This window comes from Callorhinus ursinus, unplaced genomic scaffold (genome assembly GCF_003265705.2).
Source record: "Callorhinus ursinus isolate GAN/ISIS: 27379988/994484 unplaced genomic scaffold, GSC_fseal_2.0 scaffold24, whole genome shotgun sequence".
NCBI lineage: Eukaryota > Metazoa > Chordata > Mammalia > Carnivora > Otariidae > Callorhinus > Callorhinus ursinus.
Window position 1 is genome coordinate 2,835,806 of NW_027397086.1, and position 27,789 is coordinate 2,863,594.

General features: G+C 57.2%; 2 protein-coding genes across 5 annotated transcripts; one reads left to right on the forward strand and one right to left on the reverse strand.

The window, feature by feature from the left end:
- Window positions 1–12,498: 12,498 nt before the first annotated feature.
- On the forward strand, window positions 12,499–20,147 carry ASB6 (ankyrin repeat and SOCS box containing 6). Of its 2 annotated transcripts, XM_025888133.2 has the most exons (6): window positions 12,502–12,771; window positions 14,370–14,551; window positions 15,519–15,625; window positions 15,734–15,842; window positions 16,687–16,773; window positions 16,895–20,147. In XM_025888133.2, the coding sequence occupies exons 1-6, from the start codon at window positions 12,659–12,661 to the stop codon at window positions 17,560–17,562; spliced, it is 1,266 nt and encodes a 421-aa protein (XP_025743918.1). In that variant the 5' UTR covers window positions 12,502–12,658; the 3' UTR covers window positions 17,563–20,147. The 2 variants fall into 2 exon arrangements, with proteins under 2 accessions (XP_025743919.1, XP_025743918.1); XM_025888134.2 differs by lacking the exon at window positions 15,734–15,842 and having other exon boundaries at window positions 12,499–12,771; window positions 16,895–17,146.
- NTMT1 (N-terminal Xaa-Pro-Lys N-methyltransferase 1) lies at window positions 18,635–27,577 on the reverse strand. 3 transcript variants are annotated; one of them, XM_025888136.2, is made up of 5 exons: window positions 27,403–27,577; window positions 22,829–22,925; window positions 21,469–21,679; window positions 20,394–20,646; window positions 18,635–19,513 (listed from the first exon to the last, which is right to left on the reverse strand). In XM_025888136.2, the coding sequence occupies exons 3-5, from the start codon at window positions 21,628–21,630 to the stop codon at window positions 19,257–19,259; spliced, it is 672 nt and encodes a 223-aa protein (XP_025743921.1). In that variant the 5' UTR covers window positions 21,631–21,679; window positions 22,829–22,925; window positions 27,403–27,577; the 3' UTR covers window positions 18,635–19,256. The 3 variants fall into 3 exon arrangements, with proteins under 3 accessions (XP_025743921.1, XP_025743920.1, XP_025743924.1); XM_025888135.2 differs by lacking the exon at window positions 22,829–22,925 and having other exon boundaries at window positions 27,403–27,575; XM_025888139.2 differs by lacking the exons at window positions 22,829–22,925; window positions 27,403–27,577 and having other exon boundaries at window positions 21,533–21,679.
- Between the last annotated feature and the right edge of the window lie 212 nt (window positions 27,578–27,789).

The window sequence follows — 27,789 nt, forward strand, 5'->3', positions numbered from 1 at the left end:
AGCTACCTATTCGTGTTCTTCCGCGTGCAGCCTGGTGTTGTGGCTGGTGACCGACAGTCAGCTAGCGGGCTGCTCTTTCCAGAACAGCTTTGCAGTTCTTGGGCAAAACCTTTTGAGGACCCCCATACAGTAAGCTCTGTTGCACACCAGCATCATTGTTACTTTCAGTTCCTCGATGTTGTGGACCAGAAACTTCTGGAAGCCACTGGATGGCAGGCACTCGGTTTTCTTGTTGCTCTTATAACCACCGTTGGGCCTCAAGAACTGGCCCCCGAACCTTCTCTGAATCCTATGGCCAATGCCGGTTACATTTCATTTTGACCTATCAGTGTCACTGGTACCAGATGAACTTCTTGGTTCTCTTTGTGATGATCTCGGACTTCACCAAGGGTCCGAGGGCAGCATGATGCCGGCCGGGGTGGCGATGGCTGCCCCCTCTGTAGGCAGGGCTGAGCCAGAGTGGTAATCATAATTTATTTTATTTTATTTTTTAAAGATTTTATTTATTTATTCATGAGAGAGAGAGAGAGAGAGGCAGAGGGAGAAGCGGCTCCCAAGGAGCGGGGAGCCCGATGCGGGACTCGATCCCAGGACTCTGGGATCATGACCTGAGCTGAAGGCAGATGCTTAACTGTCTGAGCCACCCAGGCGCCCCATAATTTATTTTAAATGTTGAAAGGCATTTCCTCTTTACATTGAATTGCATACATTGAATTATTAATGAATATTTTGGTATTGAATGACCTTTTGCATCTCTCATTTGTAAGATGTCTGTTTATGGTCACTACTCATTTTTCTTACTGCAATGCTTCTCTATTTCTTCCGGAGTCATATCGATGTCATTCTTTGGTCACGACAACCTTGGCAAGACCCTGGCCATCAAACACTCAAGGACCAGGCCCATTTCACAGATGGGTAAGCAGAGACCAAGGATGACATGGAATCCTGAGGCTCTTCTGGGCCACATACCCAGGATCCTCTTCCGAAGGAGACGGTTTCACAGGGATGGTGCACAGGCTAAACTGTGTTCACTCTTGTGCATCTGGGGAATCGTAAACATCGCAGGCTGATGTGACTCAGACGTGACCAGGCATGACCGTGACAGATCGCAGGGTTCTGTAAATATTGTGTCAGGCTGTGATCACAGCGGGGCTCCCTGTGCATCCCGGACCCCGGTCCACCCTATGGGAAGTAGAGCCGAGCCCAATGGGGCAGGACATTTGGCTCTCCCCCTCAGCTCACTGCCCAGACTTTTCCTCCCTGGGGATCTCCCTACTGGGATATCCTGCTGAAGTGGCCGGTTCTCAGCTCTTGGCAAGGGTTGAAATATTATGCCCCTTTGAAGAATGTTTCTGCCTCACCTGCAAAATCCAAAGATAGAGATGGGCTCCGTAAGAGAGGGGCTCACGTTTCACGAACGTTACTGTGAGCCAGGCAATGTATCGACCATACTGTCTTGCAGCATCCTCACAACTACATGCCAGGAGGGGAAACTGAGGCTCAGAAAGCATACACTCTGTGTCCTGCTAAGTTTGTGAGGCTCCTAACCATCATGCCAAGTTGTTCCATGAGAATGAGGACTAGGAAGTTCTGTATTTCTCTTGAAGAATTATGGTCTCTTCCTAAAAAACAAAACAAAACAACAACAACAACAAAACCCGAAATAATGAGACCTGGCCAATCATTGCATTTCCCTTTTTGCCTTGCCAACCAGGAGCCCCAGAGCTAATGTGAAGACAATCACAGTAACTTTATCTGTCCCGATGGCAAGTCAGTGTATTAGCTTCTCTTTTCTTCTCCTTCCACGTGGCAATTTTTTTTTTTTTTTTTTTTTTAAGGTTAGCCAAATGCAGTCATGAGAAGAGGGGAAACAGTAGGGCAAGGAGCTCCATCTGGAACTGACTGAAATTCAGATAACCCGCTACTTCCGGACCAGCCTCCACGTGGCCTTTTTGTTTTTCCATTTAGGTTTTAGATTTTTGGGGATGCAGTGGCCTCGTGTTGGATACTTTCCAGCCGGGGGAGTGGGTCCCTTCACCTCTCTGGACTTCGGTTCCCCGGCCTGTCAGCCGGAGGTCACAACAGGGCCTACCTCACAGATGGAGTGGGCCTGGCACGTGGGAAATAGTGGGCAAGCCTCACGTGCGGGTGTGAAGAAAAGGCTTTGAATGGTGGGACTCTGACGAGGTGTTGTCCAGTTGCGGAGCCCGAGCGGCCCGGACTAGACTTGGATAGGCTGGCCGTTCTGTTACGACAGACACTTCTTCCAAGCCGTGGGCTCTGGGCTGCTGGGACCCATGTGACAACCAGGAGGACCCCTGTTGGGGAACAACCTCTTGTTACAGGTAGAGAAACTGAGGCTCAAAGGGAAAAGGACCAATCCCAAACTGGGGGCCCACCTCATGCTGTGGCTGGCTTCTTGAAGGCTGCCCCTAGCACTCGAGCCTTGCCTTCTCTGAGAGTAGGGGAAGGACGCCTGGGGCCAGGGGCACAGGCTGAGGCCCAGGGAGCCCTGAGCCTCCTTCACAAAGGCCTCTGGAGCCCTCAGGCCCTGCCCTGGCTCCCTCCGGGGCCCTGCACCATCTTGCTGTGATTACTTTGCGGTGAGTGGGGTGGGGCGTGTGGGGCTCCTCATTGCACACAGCATGGGGGGGGCATGTGCCCCAAGGGGGGGCAGCAGCCGAGGACAAGGCTGGGATGGAAGGGGGGACGAGGCTTTCAGTTCACCAGCTTAATTGGGGATATAATGGTTATTATTATTTATAACTTGTTCTTGAACCCACGCCAGGAGAGTGTGTTCACAGCCTGCACAATCCAGGCAGGCGTTAAATAATTAAACCAAGGGCCTAATCGGCGGTGAAACTCCCCATGGGCTTCTACTTCCTTCGTTCGCTGATTGCTGATATTTTGGGGGTGAAATATGACCATTTTTACCATCAAAGAGATCAGAGTTCCAAAGGCAAGAAACGGAAAAAAGGGTGGGCGGGTCGCTCTGCCAGTTTTCTTTTCCTCTGACTTAGTGGTCTGGTAAAGTTTCTTTAGACATGCAAAGATTTACACACCTTTCTGCAGGGAGCCTTAAATTACTCCCCGATCCCTCACACATTTCCCCGAGCGCGGGAACAGTAAGTCATTGAAGAATGAACAGGCCTCCCCATAACGGCTCCGGCGGCCTTTGAGAAGGAGAATGTCTAATGACTTTTTTTGAAGTGGAGGTCAAGGTTTTTTAAATAAAACAATCTGTATTAATGCAATTTCCTTTTTAGCTGTAGCATTGGATTCTCCCCCCTCCTTTTTTTTGGGGGGGGGAGGAGAGGCAGGGGTGGGAAAGGGCATCATTTTTCTCCTGCCAGACAATATGTCCCTAATGATATACATTTATTTAAAACTCTGTATATCATCACCCTGTCAGGGCCTGCAAGAGGGACCCCGCGTCTCCCTCTGTGTTTGTTTCAGATTAGCCGGGCTGCTGATGGCCTGCAGGCCACTGGTCTCCTGCTCCCTCCCTTCATGGAGCCTTGACCGTTGCATCATGGAGCCTTGACCGTTGCATTTTGTGCCCCTGCCCTACCACTCCACCCCCATCGAGTCACCCAGATCTTAGTACAGACCTTCGGCCTCGGGGCCTTTCCCTTCCCCAACACCCACCTGCCTCAAGGCCCCAACACCCACCTGCCTCTCGTGGCTCAGAGCTGCTCCCTCCGACTCCTGGAGGCCTTCCTGCCTCCACCAGGAGGAAATACGGAGTTCCAGTCCCAGCTCAGCCCTTCAACCCCACGACTGTGGGCCAGCAACTCAGTTTCCCCAAACCTTCACTTCTTTATCTGCCAAATGGGGCTAACAAGAGCGACCCGCTCTCCCTCCCTGGGGGGACCGTGAGGCTGTAACAAGGTTCTGCCGGGCCTCCCTAGCATCTGCCTGGTCCCCAGCTCGCAGGACATGTCACTTACAGCTGCAGCCCACGGTCATCACCACTGTTACTGCTTCCCCAGACCTAGAGCAGAGCCTGCGGGCAGGACTGGCCTCTTCCCGCGCCCCCCCCCCGCCCCCCAGCTCACAAGCCAGATGCACCTGAATACAGGGCTCAGTACCTCTATGACAGGTTTTCCACTGAGTGCCGTCTGGTGCTGGGGCCGGGCTGGGGCACGGGGACAGAGTGGTGACCCAGATAGCCCAGAGAGAGAGGATAGAGAAGCAGCAAGATCTGGGGATCATGGGCTCATGTGGGGGGTGGGGTGGGGAGGGCTTCCCTGAGGAAGGGCCATTGAGTGGACTCCTGAGGCGGAGCAGGGTTCAGCATGAGAAAGAAGCTAGGATCTCGGATGTCCAGGTGGGGGACCCAGCCTGTGCAGAGGACCCACAGCCTCCCACCTGACCTGTTCCAAGGGGCCTGGGCCCTGCTACAACATCCTTTTTGGTCTCACTGTGACTCACTTTCCCCTCCCTGCCAAGCTCTTGAGCTTTAATTACACGATTGACTACTCTGCACGCACCAAGGTCATGAGACACCCATTCCACAAATGTGTGCCTCGCTCCTTCCTGGGCCCACTCTTGGGCCTGGGCCTGAGACTACGCTGGGAACAGGCCAATTCCCACCCTCAGGGCTTGCAACCTGCAGAGGGAGAGGGAAGTGGATGTTGGATATAAGTAAGACTTCAGGGTCCTGGGGCGGGGTGTGGTCAAGGGAGCCCCCCCCCCAAGCACCCGAGCTATGTGGGCTGCAGGGAAGGAGCTGGGTTTGTGGGGAGGAAGGGAATTACCCCAGAGTTTGCCTGCCCAGAGCAGGGACCGTGTTCTCCCCCTTCAGCCCTGGCTGGCAGGAGCTTCTGGGAGCCTTGTTTGGGCCTGAGGGCTCTGGGACCTGGGGGGGAGGGGGGAGGCTTGGAGACCGGGAACAGGATTGTTAATGAGCTAAAGTGGCTGAAAGAGGGGACTAGGCCCTTGTCGATGGCTCAGCCATGGGGTGCGGGCTGGGAAGCTCTCCACTCATCCCCACACCTCTAAGTACCCACTCTGGCCCAGCTCAGGGCAGGGGCCTGGGGCCTGGAGGGTCCTGCTCCACGGGGGCAACAGAGGGACCCCAATGCCTCTGTCCGCACCTCCCCTCTCTCGGCTGACTCATTGCCCAGGCATAGGACTCACGTTAACCGCTGCTGACTGCCCAGGCGAGGTCCTCTTGTCTCGGCCCCTGGCAGCACCCAGCACTGAGCTTCCTGCCTGCCTTCCACGCGGCTGCCTCCCCAGATTCCAGCCCAGTGCCAGGCACCGGCAAGCATGAAATAAATAGCCACCTAGTGAAGTAATAACAATCAGAGTGACCCGCATAGCCTGTCTAGACAGTATCGAGATAGGCCTGAGATCAAGCCCCCCAACACACACTGCCATTCACGTGCTCTGTGACCTTAGGCCAGTCACTCCCCTCCCATCTGTAAATGGGGCATCTACGCCTCAGGGTGTGGGGACGATTCACCCCACGATGGGTGTTTCAAGCAGGCCAGGGGCTTCATAAATGCTGGCTACCTGAGGGACCCTTGGCTCGGTGTGTTGATTTCTGGAATCCTCCGGAATTACTCTCTTGACCCTTTACCTCTTATCACTGCTGACACCTCCACAGCCAAATCTCAAGGCACAGCCTGGCCCCACATCCCTTCTGCGCCGGCCCTCCCACCCCATCTCCGTCTCAGACTTCATCTCTGCTCTCTCCCCTCAGTCTGTGTCCCTGCCTGTGGTTTCTCTCCGCCTCTGCCAGGAATCCGATCCCAGAGGAACCAGTACTCCAGGGCTCGACTGTGTTCCTTTTACGCAATGACATGGGAAGGGGGAAGGAGGGAAGGAGAGAGAGAGGGAGAGAGAGAGAGGAGAAAAAAAATCAAAGCCCACATATTGGTTCCAGATGTGGTCTTCTCTCATAGCTTTCTCCAGCAATTTAATTAAATTCCCCCAGACAGCCAGGAGGGTTTCTTAATGATCAAATTTCCCGGCTCCCCTCCTCGAAAGGGCCCACTCTGTCTCCCTGACGGATGGCTGACCAGATTCTTCCTGCGTCCGCTCTGCCAAGCAGGGCCAGTGGGGGTGGAGTGGAGGGCTTTCTGGGGAGCACAAAGGACCCTGTGCCCACCTCTGCCCTCCCTCCTTCCCCAAGGGATCTGAGCCCTCCCTTGGCAGACCCTGCCCGCGCCTGGCTACAGCGGACGGAGGGGGCTCAGTGGTCCCTTCCTTTGAGCTCTCTGCCTCTGGGCTGGCCTGCTAAGAACCGATGCCAACTGGGCACCAGCCGGCCTCAGATGGGAGAGTCTCTGGGATCAGGACTCTGGGCTCATGGACCAGCCAGAGATGGGGCAGGCTCCGACCTCCTGGGGACCCTCCCCACACCCATTTGGCCCAGAGAGGGCAAGGCCTGGCCAAGACCACACAGACCTGCTTGCCAAGGACAGGAGAGGCGGAGGCAGGCTGACCAGCATTGACAAGGTGAGGATATGCCAGGGAGAGGCCTGGGCGCTGTTTCTTGGGATGGTTACCCCATGTGAAGCTAAAGGTCACTCTCAGTAGGCCCCCTGATTTCTGGAGCAGGAAGGCATGGAGGCAAGCCCCAAAACCCACCATCCTCTCGTGTAGCTGGGGCAGGGAGGCTGAGCAAGGGAAGCCCTCCTGTCTCGGGGCAAGGGGCCTGAGGGGCTCTGTATGGACTGAACATTCGTGCCCTCCGAGTTCATATATTGAAGCCCCAACCTCCAAGGTGATGGTATTAGGAGGTGGGGCCATTGGAAGATCATTAGGTTAGATGAGGTCACAAGGGTGGAGCCCCCAGAATGGGATCCGTGCCCCTCCAAGAAGAGGGCGAGCCATCCACATGCCTTCTCTGCACGCGCCCGCAAGGAAGAAGGGAGTGCGTAGCAAGACAGTGGCCGCCTACCCGCTAAGAGGGGAGGCCTCGGGATGAATCCTACCTTGCTGGCACCTTGGTCTCGGGCTCCCCAGCCTCCAGAACTCTGAGGAATAAATGGCTGTTGTTTAAGCGCCCCCGCCACCTCCGTCCATGGTATTTTGTCATGGCGGCTCGGGCAGCTAAGACAGTCTCCAAGCACCTCCTCAGCCTGTCCGCGTGGCCGTCACCTCATCTGGAAGAGCAGGGCACCAGGACCGCCTGGCGGTGTTTGTATGGAGCGGGAACCTTGTCAGGGAGGAGGCTGCCCTTGGAGCAGGGGGCTCTGGCCAGCGGGGGCGGGGTTCCTGAGTGTCAGGGTCCCCAAAATGCTCCTCGGTGCGTCGTAGGAGAGCAGATGGAAAGAGGAGGGGACAGGAGACTCTTCCCCGGCCCAGCCAAGGCCCTACCACCCACTCCTCCTCCCGGGCTCCTGGTCCCTCAGTGTCCCCCCCTGAGCCCACAGAGGGTTAGGCCTCTGCGAGCAGAGAATCGGGGCCTTGTCCTTCCACACAGGGCCGAGCAGGCTCAGGTCATGAGGGTCAGGGGTCAGGGTGGGGTCAGGGTGTGGGGGAGGGGGGAGGAGAGGAAGGGAGAGGGGGGCCGGCAGAGAAGTGCAGACAGGAGGAAGCCCTGGGGGCGCCGGCCCCCATGACTGCAGTCCCATTCCCTTCACAAATACGCCCAGCCCTCCATCTCCAAGCCTCGATCGGTGCCCCTGGGACGTGCCAGGGGCTGAAGTTGGAGGCTGCCCACCAAGTAGAGAAAGCAGTATTCCTTGTGGCGGATTGCCACGTTGTCCAAATATCTCACTTTATGGAAACTCAGCCAAATCAAAAGAGGAGAAATAAAACGGGGGCCTTTCACCCCACTTCCCCCTTAAGGGCCTTATAAGGGACAGACCTGGCTGCTGACAGGGGTCTGGGGAGGGTGAAGGTCCTGGGAATGGAGCAGGACCAGTGGCCCCAACCCCAGGGCCGCCCTCCTGCGTGTGAGCGTGCGTATGTGCGTGAGAGAGACAGAGAGGGTGTGAGTGTGTATGATGGTGTGTCTGAGGAAGTATGCGTTTGCGTGAGAGGGCGTGTGTGTGGGAATATGTTGGCGAGAGTGTGGCAGGGTGTGAGAATGTCTTATGTGACCAACACACATGTGTGAGCGTTCAAGATAACGTGTGAGAGTCTGTCGCCTGAGTATATGCGTGAGCGTGTGCGAGCGTGTGGGCAAGAGCGTGTGAGCGTGCGAGGGCCGGGGTTGGGCCGGTGGCAGGCGTCCTGAGCAGGGGCTCCGAGGAGAGGTTAAGAGCCAGGCTCTGGGTGTGAATCCCGACGGGGCCCCTCGGGAGGTCACTAGCCATCGGTTGGCCAGTTGTCTCTCTGAGCCTCAGACTATGATGTGGGGAATCTTGCTACTGCGTCCTTCCTGGGTGTTATGACTAGTCAATGAGATCACCAACAATGAGCTCCTAATCCAATTCATGGGACACGGGATGAACTTGACCAAAGGCTGTCGCTGTTCTCAATGTATCACTCACAGTCACGCTAGGCCCTGTGGTACCCCAGAGGCCCGGGGAAGAAAATGAATGATGTGCTAATCCAGGCTGGGAGAGCCCGGAGGAAGGGGATTGGGGGGGGGCCTCCAGGGCGGGTGACCTGGGTGCTGGGAAGGACGGCGCTGGGAGGATTTTGTGGACAGAGCAGGGCCTGGTCCTGGTGCTCACGGCCTTCCCTCCAACCCTAGGTACAGGAGGGGTGTGCGGGGCCTGATTCCCTGCCTGTGGCTGAGTTAGTGTCTTGAATCTCAGGCAAGACACTCATTTGGTAAAAAGGTAGGAAATACACAGAAACACAAGGAAGATCCATGTGCCCCAGATCCCAGCACCCAGAAATAGCTGCCACTAACACCTTAGCATGTGGCTGTCCTGCTTACGGGCCCACGCGCTCACGGGTACACATACACATACCACTTTTCCCTAAGTGGGAGTCATACAGTACCCGCTATCCTTGGACTCACTTTGTTGAACTGCTATAGGACAGAGTCTCGTGTGTGGTGTGACGGCTATTACCACTGTTGGTGTTGGACAGCTGGAGGGGCTAAACTTCTCTCCTCACCACATGCCCAAGGGTGCCCCAGTCCCCTGTGCATGTCCTTTGCCCATTTTTTTGTTAGTGTTTTTGCCTTCTTCTTGTTGATTTTTAACAGTTCTTTATATATTAAGGTTTTATCCCTCTCTGCACATTGGACAGTCAGAGGGACTCCCAAACTCCCTGGGGCAGGGGCAGACCCAGCCAGATTCTGGGCTCTGGGTGCTTGGCTCCAGGACCCCCAGCCGGCCTAGGAATCCTGGAATTCGGCGGCAGGAAGTGGCTAGGCCGGTAGGGCAGTGAGAGGCAGTGGGAGGCAGTGGCAAGGGAAGAAGAGAGAACGTTCGGGACTTAAATCAGAGGCTCTGAGTGACAGAGCCTTAATGGGAGGCAGATGGAGGAAACAAGGTTGCCCTTGCTGACAGGAGGGAGGTCAGGGGTCAAGGAGTTTTCTAAAGACAGGAGCCTGGGCGACAGGCGGGCGGCAGGGCCTGGCTCCACAGTGTGGTGCCCAGGGGCTGTGACAGAGCAGGGGTCAGCTCCTTACTCCTGCTTGTGCAGACCCTCTCAGGCCCACACCTGGAGGAGCTGCCGGACATCCCACCCCTGAAGGCCAGATGTAGGGAAGAGCAGCCCCACCTCCAGACCTGGGTTGGAGTCTCCACCCAGCTGTGCAAGGTTGGGTAAGCCTCCAAGCCTCTCCGAGCCTGTTTCCATGTTTGAAAATAGTATAATACCATCATTTACTTAATGGGATTTATTGAGATTAACACAGTGCTTGGCGCATCAGAAAGGCTCAGTAAATAAAAGCTAACTCCTTACCGTTCCTTTACGGGCCACAAGACAATTAGGATTTTCTTGTTGGCAGAGCCCACCAGCAACATCAAGGACCTCTTCATGGGCTCCAAGACTGTCAGAGCTGAAGGGCCTTGGGGTTACGGGTGAGGAAGCTGAGACCCAAAGACCAGAAGGGCCGCGCCGGGGGTCATCCCGCAGAGCAGTCTTAACTGTGTCCTCCAAAGTGACGTGTTCAAGTCCTGGCCTCTGGTACTTTTGACTGTGATCTTATTTGGAAATAAGGGTTTTTTTTTTTTTTTTTGGTTTTTTTGTTTTGTTTTGTTTGCAACTATAATCAAGTTAAAATGAATTCCTACCAGATTAGGGTATGTCCTAAATCCGGTGACTGGTGTCAGTTAGAAAGGACAAGGAGATTTGCCAGAGACACAGACACGGAGAAAGACCATGTGAACACAGAAGTGTGCAGAAATGGGAGTGGAGCTGCCACAAGCCAAGGAAAGCCTGGGGCCACCAGAAGCTGGCAGAGGCAAGAAAGGAACTTTCCCTGGAGCCTTTGGATGGAGCTGCGTCCCTGCCTGCCGACACTTTGATTTCAGACTTCCGGCTCCCAGAACTGGGAGAGAATACATTTCTGTTGTTCCCAGCCGCCCAGTCTGTGATGCTTTGTTATGACAGCCTTAGGGAAAGAGTGGAGCCAGGCAGAAGCAGGCCTCAGCCCAGGCGGTCCCCCAGGTCTGTCCTGGACCCCATTCTAAACAGGCCTCCTCCAGTTACTCACCACATGCCCAAGGGTGCCCCAGTCCCCTGACCTGTGCCACAGAGCAAGTGACCCTGAATCCAATGGGAAGGGCTGAGAAGCCTCTGGGCTGCCTGTTGGTTGCTATACCACTCAGGACCTTGGGGTCAAGAAGCAGGGTGTGGACCCTTAAAATAGGGGTAGACATTCCCAACCCCCCTCCCAGGGTAACACCTGGGGAGACTGAGGCACATTTGAGCAAGTGCCCCATTCAGATGCTCATTGTTGCCAGATGGGAGTTTGGGCCCAAGTACCCAATCATCTGATTTTACAAGATAAGATGGAAAGCTCCATATCAGTGTGAGCAGCATTTCCCAATGTCACTCAAGAAGACACTTCTCGGGCATCTGGGTGGCTCAGTCAGTTAAGCATCTGCCCTCGGCTCAGGTCACGATCTCAGGGTCCTGGGATGAAGTCCCGCATCCGGCTCCTTGCTCACTGGGGAGTCTGCTTCTCCCTTTCCCTCTGCTGCTCCCCCTGCTTGTGTTTGTTTTTTTTTTTCTCTCTCTCTCTCTCTCAAATAAATAAAGAAAATCTGAAGAAGTAGAAGAAGAAGGAGGAGGAAAGGGAGAAGAGGCGGGGGAATAGGAGGAAGAAGACCCTTTTCTCCTGGAGTGAGAACCCAGGCAGTCATGTACTGGGAGCCATGGACCCGGTGGTCTGCAGTCCCTTCTGCCAAGCCCAAGCTGCCCACCCCCACCCCTCCTTCTGGGCCTTCTAGGCAATAGAGGCAGAGACAAAAAGGTGTTTTGAGTGCCCAATGGGGATTTTGATAGCTGGTCATTTGATCTGCACAACCACCTTGTAAACTTAACAACAATAACAGCCAGCCATTAATTATGTAGCCCCTGCTGCATACTAGACCCTGCTGGGTCCTCATAGCCAGGCCTGGGGGGAGTGCTTTAGATTGGGTTTCCCCAATCTAAAGTAAATCTGTTCTGCTCTTGGTGGGGGAGCCGAACATACACATCGGATAGTCTCCAAATGCCTCTCTAGACCTTTTCTCCTTCACTCAACAACTCTCGCCTCTGGCCGGTGCCTGATGGGAGCGACTTCCAAGGGCCCATGGTTGGGCGGGGGAGGGGGGAGGCCAAGGCGCGATGCGAACGCTGGGACCCTCACGCCTCTTCAGAAAGGACTTTGCAGAATCATGAAGACATCAGGGCTCTGATGTGGGACTCGAGATGGTCGAGGTTCACGTGGATGGCCTAAGATAAGATGCCTAAGCCCCAGAAAGTGGCCCCAGGCTTGGGTTCCTTCCTGCTAGACTCCAAGTCCCTGACACTCACGGAGCTCTGGATCCAAGATCTTGGGTGGGTGCTATTACCCCCGTTTTACGGATGAATAAACTAAAGTTCACTGAGTCCATCAGAGCAGGAAGTGGAAGGAGCTAGCTGCCTGCAGGGCCAGGAGCTCCGGGGGACGGGGACCGAGAGTGAGGAATTGTCCCCGCCGCCCGGCGGGGTGGGTGGGCGTCCACTCAGCGTCGGGGGAAGCGAGCGCCAGGCCAAGCCGGAAGAAGCCCGGGTCGGATCCGAGTCCAGGGCGGCTCGTAGGCGCCCGGGGGTTCCAGTCACCTCCACCGGCCGGGGAACTCGGGCAGCGGCCGGCCGGGGCGCGCAATGGGGCGGAGCTCGGACGGCGCCCAGCGGCCGCGGGCGGGATCGCAGGGCGGAGCGGGGCCATGCCGGGCCGGGGCTGGCAGAGGCGGACCCGCCTTGGGCCGGGATCGGGTTTGCGGGGTCGGGGGAGGGGGCGGTCCGCACCCTCCGCTCCACCCGGGCCGGCCGCGGCCCCGGGGATACCCTCCAGCTCACTCTCCGGGTCGCGCCGCGGTCCTCCGAGCCCACAGGAGGCGCTGTCGCCACCGGTCGCTTTCCTGGCCGGCGCAGGCCGGAAGTGCGAGGGTCACTTCCGGCGCGGAGCAGCGGGGTGGGCGGCGGGGCGCGGGGGCTGGACCAGCAGAAGCCAGGTCAAGCCCGCGGCTGCCCGAACGGGCCCAGTCTGCCTCTCGGCCTCCCCCGAAGGTGCGGCCGCCCTGCCGCGCCCGAGGCCGGCGCGATGCCGTTCCTGCACGGCTTCCGGAGGATCATCTTCGAGTACCAGCCGCTGGTGGATGCGATTCTGGGCTCCCTGGGGATCCAGGACCCCGAGCGGCAAGAGCCCCTGGACGGGTAACTAGTTCCCTTGCCGCCGGCGGGCCGACCCGGCGCTGCTTCCCTAGAATTGTCACCGCAAGCGCCGTAGGGGTGGCTGTGTCCCCACCGTACGGGTGAAGAGGCAGGCGGAGGCCGGAGTTGTGTTGCTTCGAGCGGGAGCCCCCGCACCCGGCCCAAATGTTGCCCTTTGCAGGGCGGAGCGTACTCCAGGCCCGCGCACGGAGGCCGGGAGGGTTGGAGTGCCGGCAGGGCCTCTGCCTCGGTGCCCCACCCAGTGCCCAGCCCGCCTGCTGCCGGTTGCGAGGGAGCAGGGTGGAGTCTGTGAGGGCCTCAGTTTTTACCCCAAGCAGTGCGAAGATGAGTTCTGTAGCTGAGCTTGCCTTTCACGTAGACAAGAGCAGGTGTATCCGCGAACCCGTGGGAAAGGTGTTCAGGGATACAGCCGTGAGCTAAACAAAACCCCCAGCGTCGGTGATGCTTATGCTTCGGAGGAGAGAGACACGAGCATGAGTCAGGTGTATGTACATTGGGTGTAATGGAGACAAGAGCAGAGGAAAGCGGAAGCAGGGCTGTGTTTCTGGGATCCGTTGGAATTTCAAACACAGTGGGTATTACGCGTCTCTCTAGGGACTTCGGTGGAAACAGGCTTGCTTCATCACTGCTCTGTTCACTTGGAGGCTTGTTCTGAAAACACAGTGTAAGGTGTTTCCTTAACTCAGAGACTGTCCTGGGGGAGAGGGCAGGGCAGCAAAGCGGGTGCTGCATGGCCTTTTGTAGTCCCAGAATTTTTGCTTGGTATCGGTGGTGCACTGGGCACCCTCCCGGGCTGGGGAAAGAGACGGAATCCGGCCCAAGCAGTAAGGATGGCACCTTGATCCTGATAATTGAAGGGTTGAAGAGGGATGAGGCTAAGGGGAGGGGGGAGCGTTGGTGAGGAAGGGAAGCCTCACCCGGAGGAGGTGGCGGCCTGTGAAGGAACTGTGTACCGGTTCACGGAGCTGTCCCTGGGCCTGCGCTTTTGGGGAAAGCCACAGAAGTCTTGGAGGTTAGGGCTGGTGGGCAGGTAGGGTGGGGGCTAGGGTGTGAAGGGCCATGTGTGCGCACAGCCTTCTGGGGACAGGGGGTGGGGGGGTGGGGTAAGCGTCTCTGAGTGTGAGTGCGGCAGGAGGGCCTGGGCGGCCCCGGCTGCCAGGGTTGCTTGGTCTGGTCTGGCCGCCTTGGCAGCTCAGGGATGGTCAGTGTCAGGGGAAGGGGTGTCAGTGTCCACTTCTTGCTCCTGGCTCTGCAGAGGCTCCCTTCAGGCCCAGCAGCACAGCTGTGTGAGGCTTTGTACCCGAGCCAGGGACCAGATTGTCTGGGCAACTGGGGAGGAGGCTGGAGTCAGCCCCAGTTCTTTCTCAGCAAACCCGAGGAGTCAGCTTGGGTTAAAAGGTCCAGCTTGCTCTCTTGCTACCACAGGCCTTTTCCAGAGACTTTCTGCCCCACAGAACCAGGGCCCTGCCTTGGAGGGAGTGGGGGTGATGACAGCAGAAGACCACCCACCCACGGGGTGCCCAGGCTAGCTGGTCTCACAGCTGCCTCCCCCCAACTGGTCCACCCCTCTGCTGCCCCAGGCCCAGTTATGTTGCCAGCGAGGAGAGCCGAATCCTTGTTCTCACTGAGCTGCTGGAGAGAAAAGCCCACTCTCCGTTTTACCAGGAAGGTGTGAGCAATGCCCTGCTGAAGATGGCCGAGCTGGGGCTGACCTGGGCGGCCGACGTTCTCCTGCGCCACGGGGCCAACCTCAACTTTGAAGGTCAGCTGGAGCCCAGAGGGGCTGGGGAGGGATAGGTGGCTTAAGGGTGGCTCTGCCTTTCTGGTTCTCTTGGGAGCCGCTTCCCTTATTTCTTCCATGCGTGGCGACTGAGGAACCCCATCCCCCTGTGGGCTTTCAAATGGCTCTGACCCCCTCTGGTCCGAGAGTGAGTTTGTTGCTGCCTCCACCATGTGCTTGATCAGCAGACTTTCCCAGCTAAATCCCCGCTTCCATTAACATGAAAATGCGGCTGCTGGCACTGTGCCCAGAGCTCAGGGAGAGCAATTTTCTGCCAGTTATTCTGAGCCATCTCGCATTTTTGCCCATGCCACAAGGAGAGGGGATAACACAGAAGTGACGCTGGGAGTAAATCACGGCAGGGACCGGTTAGCTTCTAGCCTGGAGGTGCCAGGGGGTGGAGATGGAGCCATTTTCCTTTCCTCTGTGGCTTTCTCACTGGGGAGGGCAGGGTCAGCCAGGAGACATGCAGGGCTGACTCGTGACCAATGCAGGTCTTTGAGCTGCCACAGTATGTGGCTGGGCACGCCTCCCCTCCCCGTGTGAGGACAGGCACAGAGGGCGCTAGGCTCGGGGAGGGCCAAGGAGCCCAGGGTGTGGGCTGTTATGAAGTCAGTCACTTGGAGACTGGCTTCGAGAACGTGGCTGTTACTGTGAGGCTTCAGGAGCCGTCGTTTGAGGTGCCTCTTCCCAGCAGCCTGAGAAGAGGCGCCTTGTCTTACGGTTCCATTTTACAGAAGAGACTAAAGCCCAGACAGAGGGGCTGCCTGCCCCCCGGGACCCTGCCCTAGGTCTGACTCCGGCGCCTGCGTTCTGGTCTCTGCTGGGGGTGGCTCTGTCCGGACCCCTCACGGTGCCAGAAGCCCGGGTCTCCGATGGGAGGGCTGGGGCGAGCCAGAGGCCGGGTGCGGACAGGCAGGCCTGACACGAGCCATGTCCGTGCTTTCAGACCCTGTCACTTACTACACGGCCCTGCACATCGCTGTCCTGCGAAACCAGCCAGACATGGTAGAGCTGCTGGTGCGCCACGGGGCGGACATTAACCGGAGGGACCGGGTAAGAGCCGGGTCCGGCCTGCTCGGAAGCAGGGATGTGGTGGGGGGAGGGGCCATGAGCAGCCTCCCAGGCCCCCCGGGCCCACTCAGTTGTGCTTGCTTGGCTCAGATCCACGAGAGCAGCCCCTTGGACCTGGCCAGTGAGGAGCCTGAGCGCCTGCCCTGCCTGCAGCGCCTCCTGGACCTCGGAGCGGATGTCAACGCGGCTGACAAGCATGGTGGGTGCCTCCCAGGGGAAAGCAGGGTGCCTTGTGAGGGAAACCCAGAGCACCCTAGGGCAGTGGCTAGGCATACAGGCTGGATGCAGCCTGTCTGATGACACAGCGCAGCCAGGCTCCCAGTGGATTTTGTTGACCTGCAGAGGCTTTTGGGAAGTGGTGCGGCCACTGGCCCCACACCAGCTCCTTGAGGTCTTGTCTGTAGGATGAAGTGGGGCATGCGTGTGGTCAGATTCTGGGGCGGGGGTCGGGGAGAGCCATGACTTCTTCTTGGCAAAGACTTGGGTCTCAGGTGGCATCTGAGTGTCCTGAAAAATCCCACCTCTTCGGTCCACTCTGCTCCTGGTTTTGTGTGGGTGGAAAGAGAATGACCGCAGACCGGTCACCCTCAGCCTTGGCTGAGAGGTCAGTCATTTTTAAAGGGGCACCTGGCTGGCTTCAGCTGGTAGAGCAGCACACGACTTGATCTCAGTGTTAGGAGTTGAAGCCCCACGTTGGGTGTCGAGGTTACTTTAAAATCCTTGGGGCGCCTGGGTGGCTCAGTCGTTAAGCAGCTGCCTTCGGCTCAGGTCATGATCCCAGGGTCCTGGGATCGAGCCCCGCATCGGGCTCCCTGCTCCACGGGAAGCCTGCTTCTCCCTCTCCCAACTCCCCCTGCTTGTGTTCCCTCTTCACTGTGTCTCTGTCAAATAAATAAAATCTTTAAAATAAATAAATAAAATCCTTGAAAACAAACAAACAAAAAAAAGTTCACTTTCTCATCCTGAGTGGTTTCCCTTGCACCTCAGGGGTTGCCCTGACCTCAGCTTCCTGGTCCCCACTCCTCATTCTCTGTCTCCTGTAGGAAAGACTGCTCTGCTCCACGCCTTGGCCAGTAGCGACGGGGTGCAGATTTATAACACTGAGAACATCCGGCTCCTACTGGAAGGAGGTGAGACTCGTCTGCGGGCTGTTCCTAGGCCTTGCCCTTCCCTCCCACCATTACACACGAAGCACTACTTTGCAGGGGTTTAAGACCTCCCATCTTCTCTTTTCCTGACTGGCTCTTGTAGGCGCAGATGTCAAGGCCACCACCAAAGATGGGGACACCGTGTTCACCTGCATCATCTTCCTGCTTGGTGAGACCGTGGGAGGGGACAAAGAGGAGGCCCAGATGATCAGCCGCTTCTGCTTCCAAGTCACGCAGTTGCTGCTGGCCCACGGGGCCGACCCCAGCGAGTGCCCAGCCCACGAGTCGCTCACACACATCTGCCTCAAGAGCTTCAAACTGCATTTCCCTCTCCTGCGCTTCTTGCTGGAGTCCGGAGCAGCCTATAACTGTTCCCTCCATGGTGCATCCTGCTGGTCTGGCTTCCACATCATCTTTGAGCGGCTCTGTTCCCACCCAGGCTGTGCTGAAGATGAGAGCCACGTGGACCTCCTGCGCAAGGCCGAGACCGTCCTGGATCTCATGGTGACTAATTCCCAGAAACTTCAGCTGCCTGAAAACTTCGATATCCATCCTGTGGGCAGCCTGGCAGAAAAGATCCAGGCCCTTCACTTCTCCTTGAGGCAGCTGGAGAGCTATCCTCCGTCCCTCAAGCACCTGTGTCGCGTTTATATCCGGCTCTATCTCCAGCCCTGGCCTGTGGATGTGAAGGTCAAAGCCCTACCTCTGCCCGACAGGCTGAAGTGGTACCTCCTTAGTGAGCACAGCGGTGCTGTTGAAGAGGACATCTGACCATTGCCAAACCGAAGGGAGCAGGGTCTGGGCAGCTCAGTCTCCTGGTGGATTTTGGTACCTGCGGCAGCCTTAGGGGAGAACCTTCCGGCCTTCTGTCAGAAGGTAGAGGTTGGGAGACGAGACTTGATCCTCACTGCGTACCAAGAAAACCAGGTGGAGCCCAGCAGCTGCAGTCATTCCAGTGGGAAAAGGCTTCGTCTTCCAGGGGGACTGCCCCTCTTCTGTTTGGCAGAACTCCCAGTCTCAACCACATTGGGAAAAAGGACCGGGTTTCGATTTGGGACGAGTGTACACCCTGTTCATCTACGGGGAGCATCAGGCAGGGTGGCTCTGAGTCTCGGTCCTGAGAACTGCAGGAGGCTGGTCTGTCTTGCATGGGGCCCAGCTGAAGTCAGAAGGAAGCACGGCGGGCCTGTGGGGGCACAACCCCACTGAGGCCCTTTACTCCCACCTCTCCCCATGCTAGATTATTAGGTCACTTACAAAAGTGCTTTCGGTGGGCCAGGGAGAAAGCTGAGCTGACCCCTGCCATCTTTGGCTGCTCTGGGGCCAGGTCATCCATGGCCCGGCCCACCAAGGCACAGGACTGGATTCCGGTGGCAGCCCTATGCCAAACCTGGGATCTTGGGGGACTGTGCCTTCTGCTAAAAAGCAATCCTGCATGACCAGGGACAGTCCTTTCCAAAATGTCTGTTTTATGAGGGGTTCATCTGATCATGAAAGCTACCAATACTGCAAGCTGACTACTGTCCACACTGAGCCCTCACGAAGCCGCTTCCCAGTCACGTGGGTCCTTGTGAATTGTGTGAATGCTGGGGAGGCAAGCTGAGGCAACTAAAGGATACATTATAAAGAAAAATGCTTCTCTTGGCCTTCAAGGTCCTTGTATGACGTTTTGGCCCCCTCCGCACCCTCCCCCAGCCTAGGACAGAGGCTCGCACCCAGCCATTAAGAAGAGGTGAGAGGCACAAGGGGATGGCAGCATCTGGTGGGGACAGTATCCAAGCAGCCCCGCACTGTTGTCCCAGTAAAGAAGAGCACCACTCCAGACTGGCCAGGGCCTTCCCAGTACAGGATTTACCCTTTTATTTTTTGACTGAAAATTCTCACCAAGGAGGAGCTGCAAGGCACAGCCAAGGGTGAGGCTGCAGACTTCCCTTGCCGTAGCCCGTTGTGACGGTCACGTCAGGGACACCAGGGCTCCCATCACCAAACAGGCCTCAGAACATGAGTATCCCTGGCAGCTGCAGGCTCCACGGCCTGGCTCCTCTCCTCCCCCCAAGGGAAAAAGTCCTCAACAACCGAGAGTTCTCTTCCTCTTAAGGCACCCAGGCCTGTGGCTGGAAGGCTAGGTGGTTGAAAGGGAGATCCAGGAAATCTCCCACTTCTGGTGGGATCACTGTATTCTCACGTGGGGAGCCCCAGGGGCCCTGGAGGCCCATGGTCTGCACTGCCCGGTCCCAGCCTCTCAGGGCCGCAGAGCCAGGCTCCAGCCTCACGCTCTGTTCAGTGGCGCCCCTCCCCACTGGGTCCCATTATGCCTTTTGAAAAAGAGTCTAGTGACGGACGGCAGACAGGTATATTTAGCAGTCTCGCTCAGCACTCCCGAACCATCATCATGGAGCCTCTGGGTCTTGCCCGGCTGCCAGCCCCCCACCCCGCACTGGTCCCTTTCTCCGGCCATCCCCTGCTCATCTCAGGGCTAAGCTATAGACGTGGTAGATCTCATCGGGGAGGTTCTCCTGGCGCTCCTGGGCTAGGAGGCTGAGGCCTGCGCTGCGGACGATCCTGTGGACCACCTCGAGGTCCCGGCACACGCTGCTGTCCACGTCGTCCAGGATCACGCCCTCCTGGGCCATGTTGTCTTTGATGACGATGATGCCATTGGGGCGCAGGCCCTGCTTGCAGCGCCGCAGGAACTCCGCCAGGTGCTGATCAGTCAGGTGGCCTGGGGACAGCAGAGGCTGGAGTCACGAGGGAGTGGTGCCAAGCGCGTTCATACCACTGGCCCAGTCTCTCAGCCTCCGCTCAGACTTACTGAGCTCTGTCTAAACGCACGGGGCCTCCCTGGTGCTCAGCAGTCCAGAGAGGCTTACCAAATCCCGTTCTATGTAAGAGGAAGCTGGCTCAGAAGCCACTCACCCAAGCGCTGTCACAAAGTACACAACTGGGATTGCACCCTGACTTGGTGACTTCTGAGCCCTGCCCAACACCTAGGCTCCAGGCTACCACCCGCCTCCTCCACCCCCAAGGCCTGGATTAGGGAGTGCATAACCAAACCGTTCCTTCCCTACTAGAATTCCAGACAGGCTCTTAGGGACCACAAAATACAGGGCCAGACCCAGTGTGTCCCCAGCAGGGCTGTGGTGTCTGCTGTGGAGTGGGTGGCCAACTGCTGGTACAGCGGTCTGCCCGCCAGGTCAGCAGCCCAGGGAGAGCACCCTGGGCGTGCTGTGGGGCTAAGTGGGTGCAGGAGGGACGGCAAAGCAAGGCTCACTTGCTGTGAACAGCAGGGGCAGCCGAGGCTTCAATTTTTCCTCTTATTAAAAAACATTTACTTATAAAAACTCATTTCCACATAATTTGAATGCAGTTATTGGTCATTTACATTTTTTCAACCAAAAACTGTACCCAAGTGGGTCTCAACAGGTACTGACAAAGCATGGAAGGCGAGCCCAGGGAGGACCGGAGAAAGCCCTGCCCTCCTGCCCCCTACAGGAGCACTGGGGCCGCCGTCCAAAGCGGGGAGCGGGGAGTGGGGGGGGGACACGGACCCGCCCCTGCAGCAGGAGGTACGTGGAAGGTAGAGAGGGCCACGGAAAGCTCACCTATCACCCACTGGATCCAGATGACATCATAGGAGCTGGGCTCAGGGCTGAAGTCCTGGAGGCCGCAGCAGAAGTAGTTCCTCACCCTCTTGCCCTCGTCCCCCAGGTACGTCCTGGCTTTGACCAGAAAGTCTTCTGTCACATCCACCATGTCCACCACCGTGAAGAGTGGCAGCAGCAGTCGCTTGGTGATCCTGCCTATGCCAGCCCCGCAGTCCAGGGCACAGGAGGTCCCCGTCTTGTTTGGGCCTTCCTGAGAAGCAGGGAAGGCACAGACTCCGTAAGGAAGGCTCAGAGTCCGAGGGACCCTTTCCCCGAGAAGGGGCTGTTCCTCCCAAGCTCCCAGGTACTCAAATCAGGACTGGACCCAGGCCGGGGGCTGGCACGGGGGGTCACCGGTGGGTAGGACCACACAGCACATTCTTGCCTGGGGGACGCATTCCTAAAACGCAAGCCGACTGCCACTTAAAAGTGATTAACTTGAATTTTCAGGTGCATTTATCTCCTCTCACTCCCGACACCCCAGTAAAACCACAGGATGAAAAGAATTCAAGCTGTGAAAAATGGAAGGCCGTCGGTGATTTTCACAGATCAGGGAAGGCGGGAAGTGGGAGGGGAGACCCCACATAGCGTGGGGAGCAAGCACCAGCCTCTGATGCTTGCCAGGGGAGGCTGCAGCCAGGGACACGCCAGCCTGGCACAAGTGGAGGGCAGAGCAGGTCAGGAGCCAAGAGCCTGCCTTTAGCAGAACAGCCAGCACCCACAGCCCAACAGCCCGCAAACACGGCAAGAGAGCGGAGGATTCGCCCCTGACAAAACCGAACAGTTAAAGGAAGACTCCGTTCTGGTGCCCAGGAGCCCCCGCACAGCAGCCAGCTCCCATGTGGCAACCTTGAGACGGAGGCCCCAGTCCGCACGCCACCCCCGCACCACCCTTCGAGGCCTGAGTGGTTGACGCCAACCGATAACCAAAGGCCCTGCGGTGGTTCCTGTAAAAGGTGGCGCCCCGCGCAGACCAGGCCGGGCCACCAGGGCCACATCCTCTGCTCCTAGGCGGCACGCCAGACCTGCCTACCCTCAAAAACCTCTGCAGGAACTTCCGGGAGCTGCTGATGTCGATGCTGGAGATGTGGCCATACCCCCCGAGCATGCCGTCCACTGTGGGCGGGACTTCCTTCCAGTACGTCTTGGCCTTCGAATAGAACTGTTTCTCGTCTTCTATCACCTCACTTGTCATGCTGTCACCAACCGAGTCAGCTCAGGCACCAAACTCAGCAACAGTGCCTCTTGAACAACAAAAAAGAGCAAATCAGCCAGGTTGAGGGCCTCAGTCTCACCGCATGCTTCACGAGGTCACACAACCCTGCCCGATGTAGAGAAATGTCCAGTGTCCCCAAAACCGCTTCTATCCCGTGGATGACAGTACCTTCTGTCTCTTGTATTCAAGTCATTTTGCAAAATTACCTTTGTACCAGAGGAGGAGACCCAGAGTCCTGGGCTTCTAGTCCTTTCCTTACTAAACATGACACCTGACCCTAGGGCATAGAGAACTCCCAATGTACACTTGAGGAGAGTGAAGCAAGGAGCCCCAGCCTTCTGCCGTGGGTGTCCTGGCTGACCCTGGGAGGGGCCTGGGGGGTCTGCATGCCTCCCTCTCACTCGCGAGCACAGAATGAAGCTGGCTGTGGAGTCCGGTCTTGGGTTAACCATGTGCTGGGACAGTGTACCAGGCACTGTGCCGGGAAGTGGGCAGACAGCTCCATGCACACACTGGCAGCTGCAGGGCCGCGGACAAGTACAAGATGCGGGCGCAGCACACCCGAGAGGAAGTGCGTCCCTGGGGAGCCGAGGAAGGCCTCTCGCAGAGAACCACCATTAGCTGAAACAGTAAGAAGAGTTCACTAAGCCAATGGGGCGAGCCTGCTCCAGGAAGACAGGTGGGAAAGGCACACAGAGTGCCTGCAACTGGAAACACAGGGAGGGGGCACATCCGTAGATTAGACTCCCCGCTAAGAGCAGTGAGGTTGAACTACTCTAGAGTAAGCAGGGAGTGACAAGAGATGTGTGTTTCTGAAAGACTGTGTCAGCAGCCGTGTGGGCTTCGGGGGCGACAGTGAAAGCAGACACACCAAGAGAGTGTTACCATGACAGGTGGAGGGTAACGACAAAGCAAGAGCCAGGGACTGGGGGAGGGGGAGGGCTCGGCAGCTGCACACCCAGCCAGCCCAGCCACTCATGCCAGGGAGGGGCAGAAGGGTCACATCTCTATCCTGAGGCACCGGCCCCCGCAACGCATTCGCCATGTGCAGGTGCTGTTCTAGTTGCTCTGGGGCTTGCTGAGACACTGTCTGACCCTCAGGGAGCCTCCAGTCCAGCGGGAGACTGAAACAAGGGGAACCAACTAAAACACAAGGCAGAAACAGTGAGACGCTCACTGAGCCAAAAGTCCTGTGGAAACTCAAAAAGAATGGAGGACTCCCTTCGGAATGGCAGATGGAGGAGCAGCCGAGAGAAGGCAACCTGAGCTAGGCCCTGAAAGACAGGTGATGGGGGGGGGGGGGCTCGAACAGGGACAGACAGAGGGGGCAGCGCCTGTGTGCCACCCGGAAGACGGTTCTGGGGACGGCCTGGGCTGGTTGGAATGCAGGAGAGGGTATTATGGGAGATGAGCTTAGACAGGCCGACTGGGCCTGGATCACGGGAGGCCCCAACGATACGCCGGCGGCCATGGGCCTAGCCCGTTGGTAACGGAACACCAATCAGCTGAGAGTTTCCGAAGGGCCCTAGGTGTGCCGGGCTGTAAGCGGCGACGGGCCCAACAGGCAGAGTGGGGGCCGAGTGGGGGCGGCAGGAACCACTGGCAGTGGGGACACGCAGCAGCGTCGTGGGAAGACAGCTCTCAGCTTAGGGGTCACATCCTCAGAGGCCCTCCCTGACGGGCCCCGCTAAGGTGGCTTCCTCCAACACCCCAATCCAATCCCCACGTTTTCCTGCCTTCAGAATGTGTACTTCTATCTGAAATTACACTGTTTACTTGCTGTCTAGCCCCCACTGGGACGGAAGCTCCAGAGGCGCAACCCTGCCTGTTCACCACTGTTGTCCCCAGCACCAAGCCCACAGAAGCCCCTTGGTGCAGGGGTGAAGGCCCCCACCGCCCAATCCACCAGGAACACTGCAGGACTATGCTCCTGGCGCTGCACTCCCTCCACCTTTACACCACTCCACTGGGTGGTAGTTAAGTCACTGAGTCCTGGAACACAGGGTGACAGCAAAGCTTCATGTGGGACCCCAGGGGAGTGCTCAAAACAAGTGAAAAACCTCTAGGATGGAGGAATGCCTTAAGGGCTTCAAGAGAAGTCATCTGATGGGAAAGAGAAAAGTGCCCTGAGGCCAAGCATACGGCCCTCGATATGTAATTTAGAGACTGACTATAAGGAGAGAAGGAAAGGGAACAAAACACGAGAAGAGGTGAAGAATTTTCATTGGCCACGTTTGTCACTAATCCCCAGTGCACAACTGTACTCTAAACTTGTCCTAGAAGATAAGGAACCTTCCAGAAGCAGCAGGCCCACCTCAGCCCAACAACTCAGGAATGCTCTTCACTGATGCAATCCTGCGTCCACCACGGTCAGCCCTTTCCAAGGACCGCAGCTAGCCAGCGGAGGCACTGGGGGAGGGTCCCCCTCCCCATCTCCTGGCTCCTTCCTGGATTCGGGACATTCCTCACGGACAAGGCCATGCTGGCCCTCTGAGGAATCAGAAGAGAAGCGACAGCATCCACGTGCCCTAACAGGTCCAGTTCTTAGACCTGTGACTGTCACTGTTTCCGCCCTCTAGAGCCCTTCTGCTGTGTGGAGAGTCCTCCAATCCCCTTCAGATTCTTGAATCAGTTCTCCGGCTGACGCTCCAGCTTCCCTGTTCAGGTTACAAGGGTCTGGGACCACAGTGAAGGCAAGTTTCAACCACTGTGTCAGTTGAAGGGTCCTTTGGGGTAACAGGCCGGCGGCGGGGGCGGGGGGGGGGAACGCTGATTCTAAATACAGCATCCCCTCACCCTGGCTCGCCGCCATGTCCCACACCAGTGGGGGAAAGAGAAAGTGGCACACTGCTCAACAAGAATGACAGCGCTGAGTCACAGGGTAAAGCAAAAGAACGCAGAAACCTGCTGATAGCCAGGAATGCTATCATTCCTATATCACATACAGTGCTGTCCCTGCGAGCTGACAGGAAAGAGGGCCACCGGCCTGAATGTCGCCACAGAGCTCAGTCTGGGGGCTGCCCAGCCCCCGCCAACAGGCCCCACAGTTGCCATGTCACAGCCTCTCCACCATTACCCAGGAAGGACGGCATCAAAGCTGGCTCTTCCACTCAGCACTCAGGCGGGAGCTCGGCAACACCGACCCTGTCCCCATCACTGCTCACCAATCTTGGCAAACTGCTGGTTTTGTCTTCTCTATCTCCCCACCGGCCTGGGAGCTCCTTGGAGAACAGTGGCAACACCCTGAGGTGTATCACCGTATTTCTCTTGCGTCCCATGTAGCATTCAACACAAAGTTCACGCCCCACGAAATGAACGCAATAAATGTGGGGCCACTCGCGTCCCTGGACTCTCTCTGCCTGCCTGCCTTCCCTCCCAAGGAGGTCAACTTCCTGGGGACAGGGATATGACCTCATTCCCGATTAGCCCAGCACCGGACACAAAGCGGGGGAATGCTAATTGGTTGCTGAATGAACCAAAGAATGAGCTTTGTGGGGCTACGTTTTCCACTTTTGAGAAAATCCTACAAAAATCCAACCATTCAAAACTGGTAACACTGAAGGCCATTACCGACAATGTAATTTTTTTTGCTTTACCAAAAGCCTTACAACATGATTTCTTTAAATGTCAAGGTCCTCTGAATAATCTAATTTACAAGAACTCCACTTACAGGCAGATTCTAGGAACAAGCCAGGGGAGGAACATCCAGGCCAGGAAATGGCAAGTCTAATTTTGACATTTGTTCCAACAGCTGATTCATTAGTAAATGTGACTCCCTGGGGCACTGTCTACACCTTGCCTCCTGGTGTCCAGACTGGATTGGGCAGGAGGTCCCCAGGGGTCACAGGGAACAGTGGGGTTGTCAGTCAAATAGCAGAAGTCCTCATATAGTCTGCCCAGGCTGTGGTGAGGAGCTACATGGCTGCAGGGGTGGGAAAGGGCCTGGGCACAATCTGGCTTTGTGTGCACTCTCGACTAGCTTGGACGGGAGAAGCCTTTGCTCATAGCGGACACTGTTCGGCAGACAGAATGTGCTGTGCACCATTCACAGTCATCTGGCCACCTCCTCTTCCCCTCCGAGGTGTTTAGGGGGACAGGTGGGCAGCCGCCCCAGCTACTACTTCTCCCAGGATCCATGGAAAGGAACGGTGTTTAAACTGTCACTGACAGTGGTCTGGGGAGGCATCGCATCCACATATTTACCAGTCTCTAAGAAAAAGCCTGAAATTAACAGGAGACAAGAGCCTGCCTGAAGTCACCTCCTCCCTCTTGCAGCCTGCTGAACAGGGCCTGTTCTCCCTGGATCTGAGACAGCAGCTGGACATATGGGAATGGCAAGGTGCTCTATGAAAAAGAAAGGGAAGGAGGAAGTAAAGAAGACTAAAAAAGGCTGGGAGCGGAAGGGAGATGGGAGTGTTTAAAAACAAACTAAGGCTCTGGTGGAGTCAAATGAACCACGTCCGAATCCTGGCTTTGCTTCTCTCCGACTGTGTAAGCTCAGACAAGACACTTAACCTCAGTTAGGAGGTAAGTTTCTTTATCTATAAAATGGGAAGAGCAATGTTGACTTTACAAGAACGCTGTGATGATTAAAGGTGGGTGTGAAAGCATCAAGTGATCTGTACAGTGGCAGGCACGTATCATCTCAAGTTTAGAAATCTCTGTCAAAGGAGATTTTCACCAATTCTCTGCCAATTGTAGAGGTCAAAAGGGAAAAATGCAGTGAAATGCCCTAGAAACTGTAGTGTTGGACACACCTAAGGGATTATTACTGTGATGCTAGGGGTCAACCCAGCGGACAAACAGCTCTGCAAACGTACAGGAGGGGAGTGAGCGTCCCATCCCTGCAAGCACAGAAACACTGCAGAGATTCTGGAGCCGCTCTCTTTGCGACTCTATGGCTTCTGCTCCCCACCAAAGCATTCCACATGTACTTCCAGCCCTCCCCCCAAACCCAGTTGAGGGATAGAAAACCATTCCACTAAAGGAGTGATGTGCCTTAACACAAACACACACAGGAAACCAGGAACAGCATAAGGAGGGAATCCAGACTTCTTAAAACAGTCGAGGCCCTAGTCCTCCAAGGGCTCAGCCCCTCTCCCTGGGCAATGATTCTATACATCCAGACCATCTGCAAGACTACCCCACCCCACCGTCAGGGCCTCCGACACCAGCTGTTTCTATCCCAGAGCGATCCCGCCGTTGATGGGCAGCAGAGCCGGGCGGGGCCTTTCGTTCGATAGGACAGCCCCTCCGCAAACTGGCTGACCTTGGCTCCAAGGGCTCTCGGCGGCGAGCTGTGTTGTGAGCGACACCAGTGTCGAGCCATATCTGGGGTTGGGTCCAAGGTGAAATAGGATAGCAACTCCCATGCAACGGGCACTACGCTGTGCCCAGCTCCGACCTGAGCGTTTTACTGCGTCCTGACACCTACCCTCCGAGTGCGTGCTCTCCTTAATCCCCGTTTCTCACAGGGGAAACTGAGGCTCAGAGAGGGAAGGGTCTAGCTACGGCCCCGAGACGGCGCGGGGGAGTGCCCCGTCCAGGGTCCGGGCGCCTCGGGGCCTTCCTCCTCCACCCGCCGCCACCGGCGGCCCAGGTCCGACCACCCGGGGGCGAGCACGTGGGGGCCCGGGCAGCTCGCGCCGGGTCACGTGACAAGCCGGGGCCGCAGGGCGCCGAGGCAGTTGGGGGCCGGGACCTCCCTTCCCCCGCCGGCCACCGCTCCCCGCTCCGCCTCGCGCTACTCACCCCGGGCGGGGGCTCCCGGGACCCGGGAGAAGAGGACGGGAAAGAAGAAGGGAAGGCGGCCGGGGGCGGCAGCGAAGAACCCACAAGCCCACCACCAGCTCCGCCAGACCACCGACAAACACTACACCCCGCGGCGCGCGCTGCCTTTGTCCGCACACGTCACTTCCCGGCGCCGGCGCGCGGGGCCGCGGCGAGCTCCGCCCCAGACCGCTTCGCCCCGCCCCATGGGCGGCTGACCTCGGTTGACTTTTGGGTCCCCGGAAGGACCTCTGGACTTCAAAGAGCCTCAGCGCCGCCGAGGCGCTCCTGCCTCCAGCGCGTGCACCAGTCCGCTTAGAGGCCGAAGGCTGGACTTTTAAAAAACGAGAGTTCTGTGGGTTTTCCCCT

Coding starts and splice junctions, on each gene's coding strand:
- NTMT1 (XM_025888136.2), bottom strand. CDS start 21,630: ATGACAAGTGAGGTGATAGAAGACGAGAAACAGTTCTATTCGAAGGCC. Junction 20,647..21,468: donor TCCTGCAGAGGTTTTTGAGG/GTAGGCAGGTCT, acceptor CCTGCTTCTCAG/GAAGGCCCAAACAAGACGGG. Junction 19,514..20,393: donor CTGGATCCAGTGGGTGATAG/GTGAGCTTTCCG, acceptor TGCTGTCCCCAG/GCCACCTGACTGATCAGCAC.
- ASB6 (XM_025888133.2), top strand. CDS start 12,659: ATGCCGTTCCTGCACGGCTTCCGGAGGATCATCTTCGAGTACCAGCCG. Junction 15,626..15,733: donor ACATTAACCGGAGGGACCGG/GTAAGAGCCGGG, acceptor TGCTTGGCTCAG/ATCCACGAGAGCAGCCCCTT. Junction 16,774..16,894: donor CCGGCTCCTACTGGAAGGAG/GTGAGACTCGTC, acceptor TGGCTCTTGTAG/GCGCAGATGTCAAGGCCACC.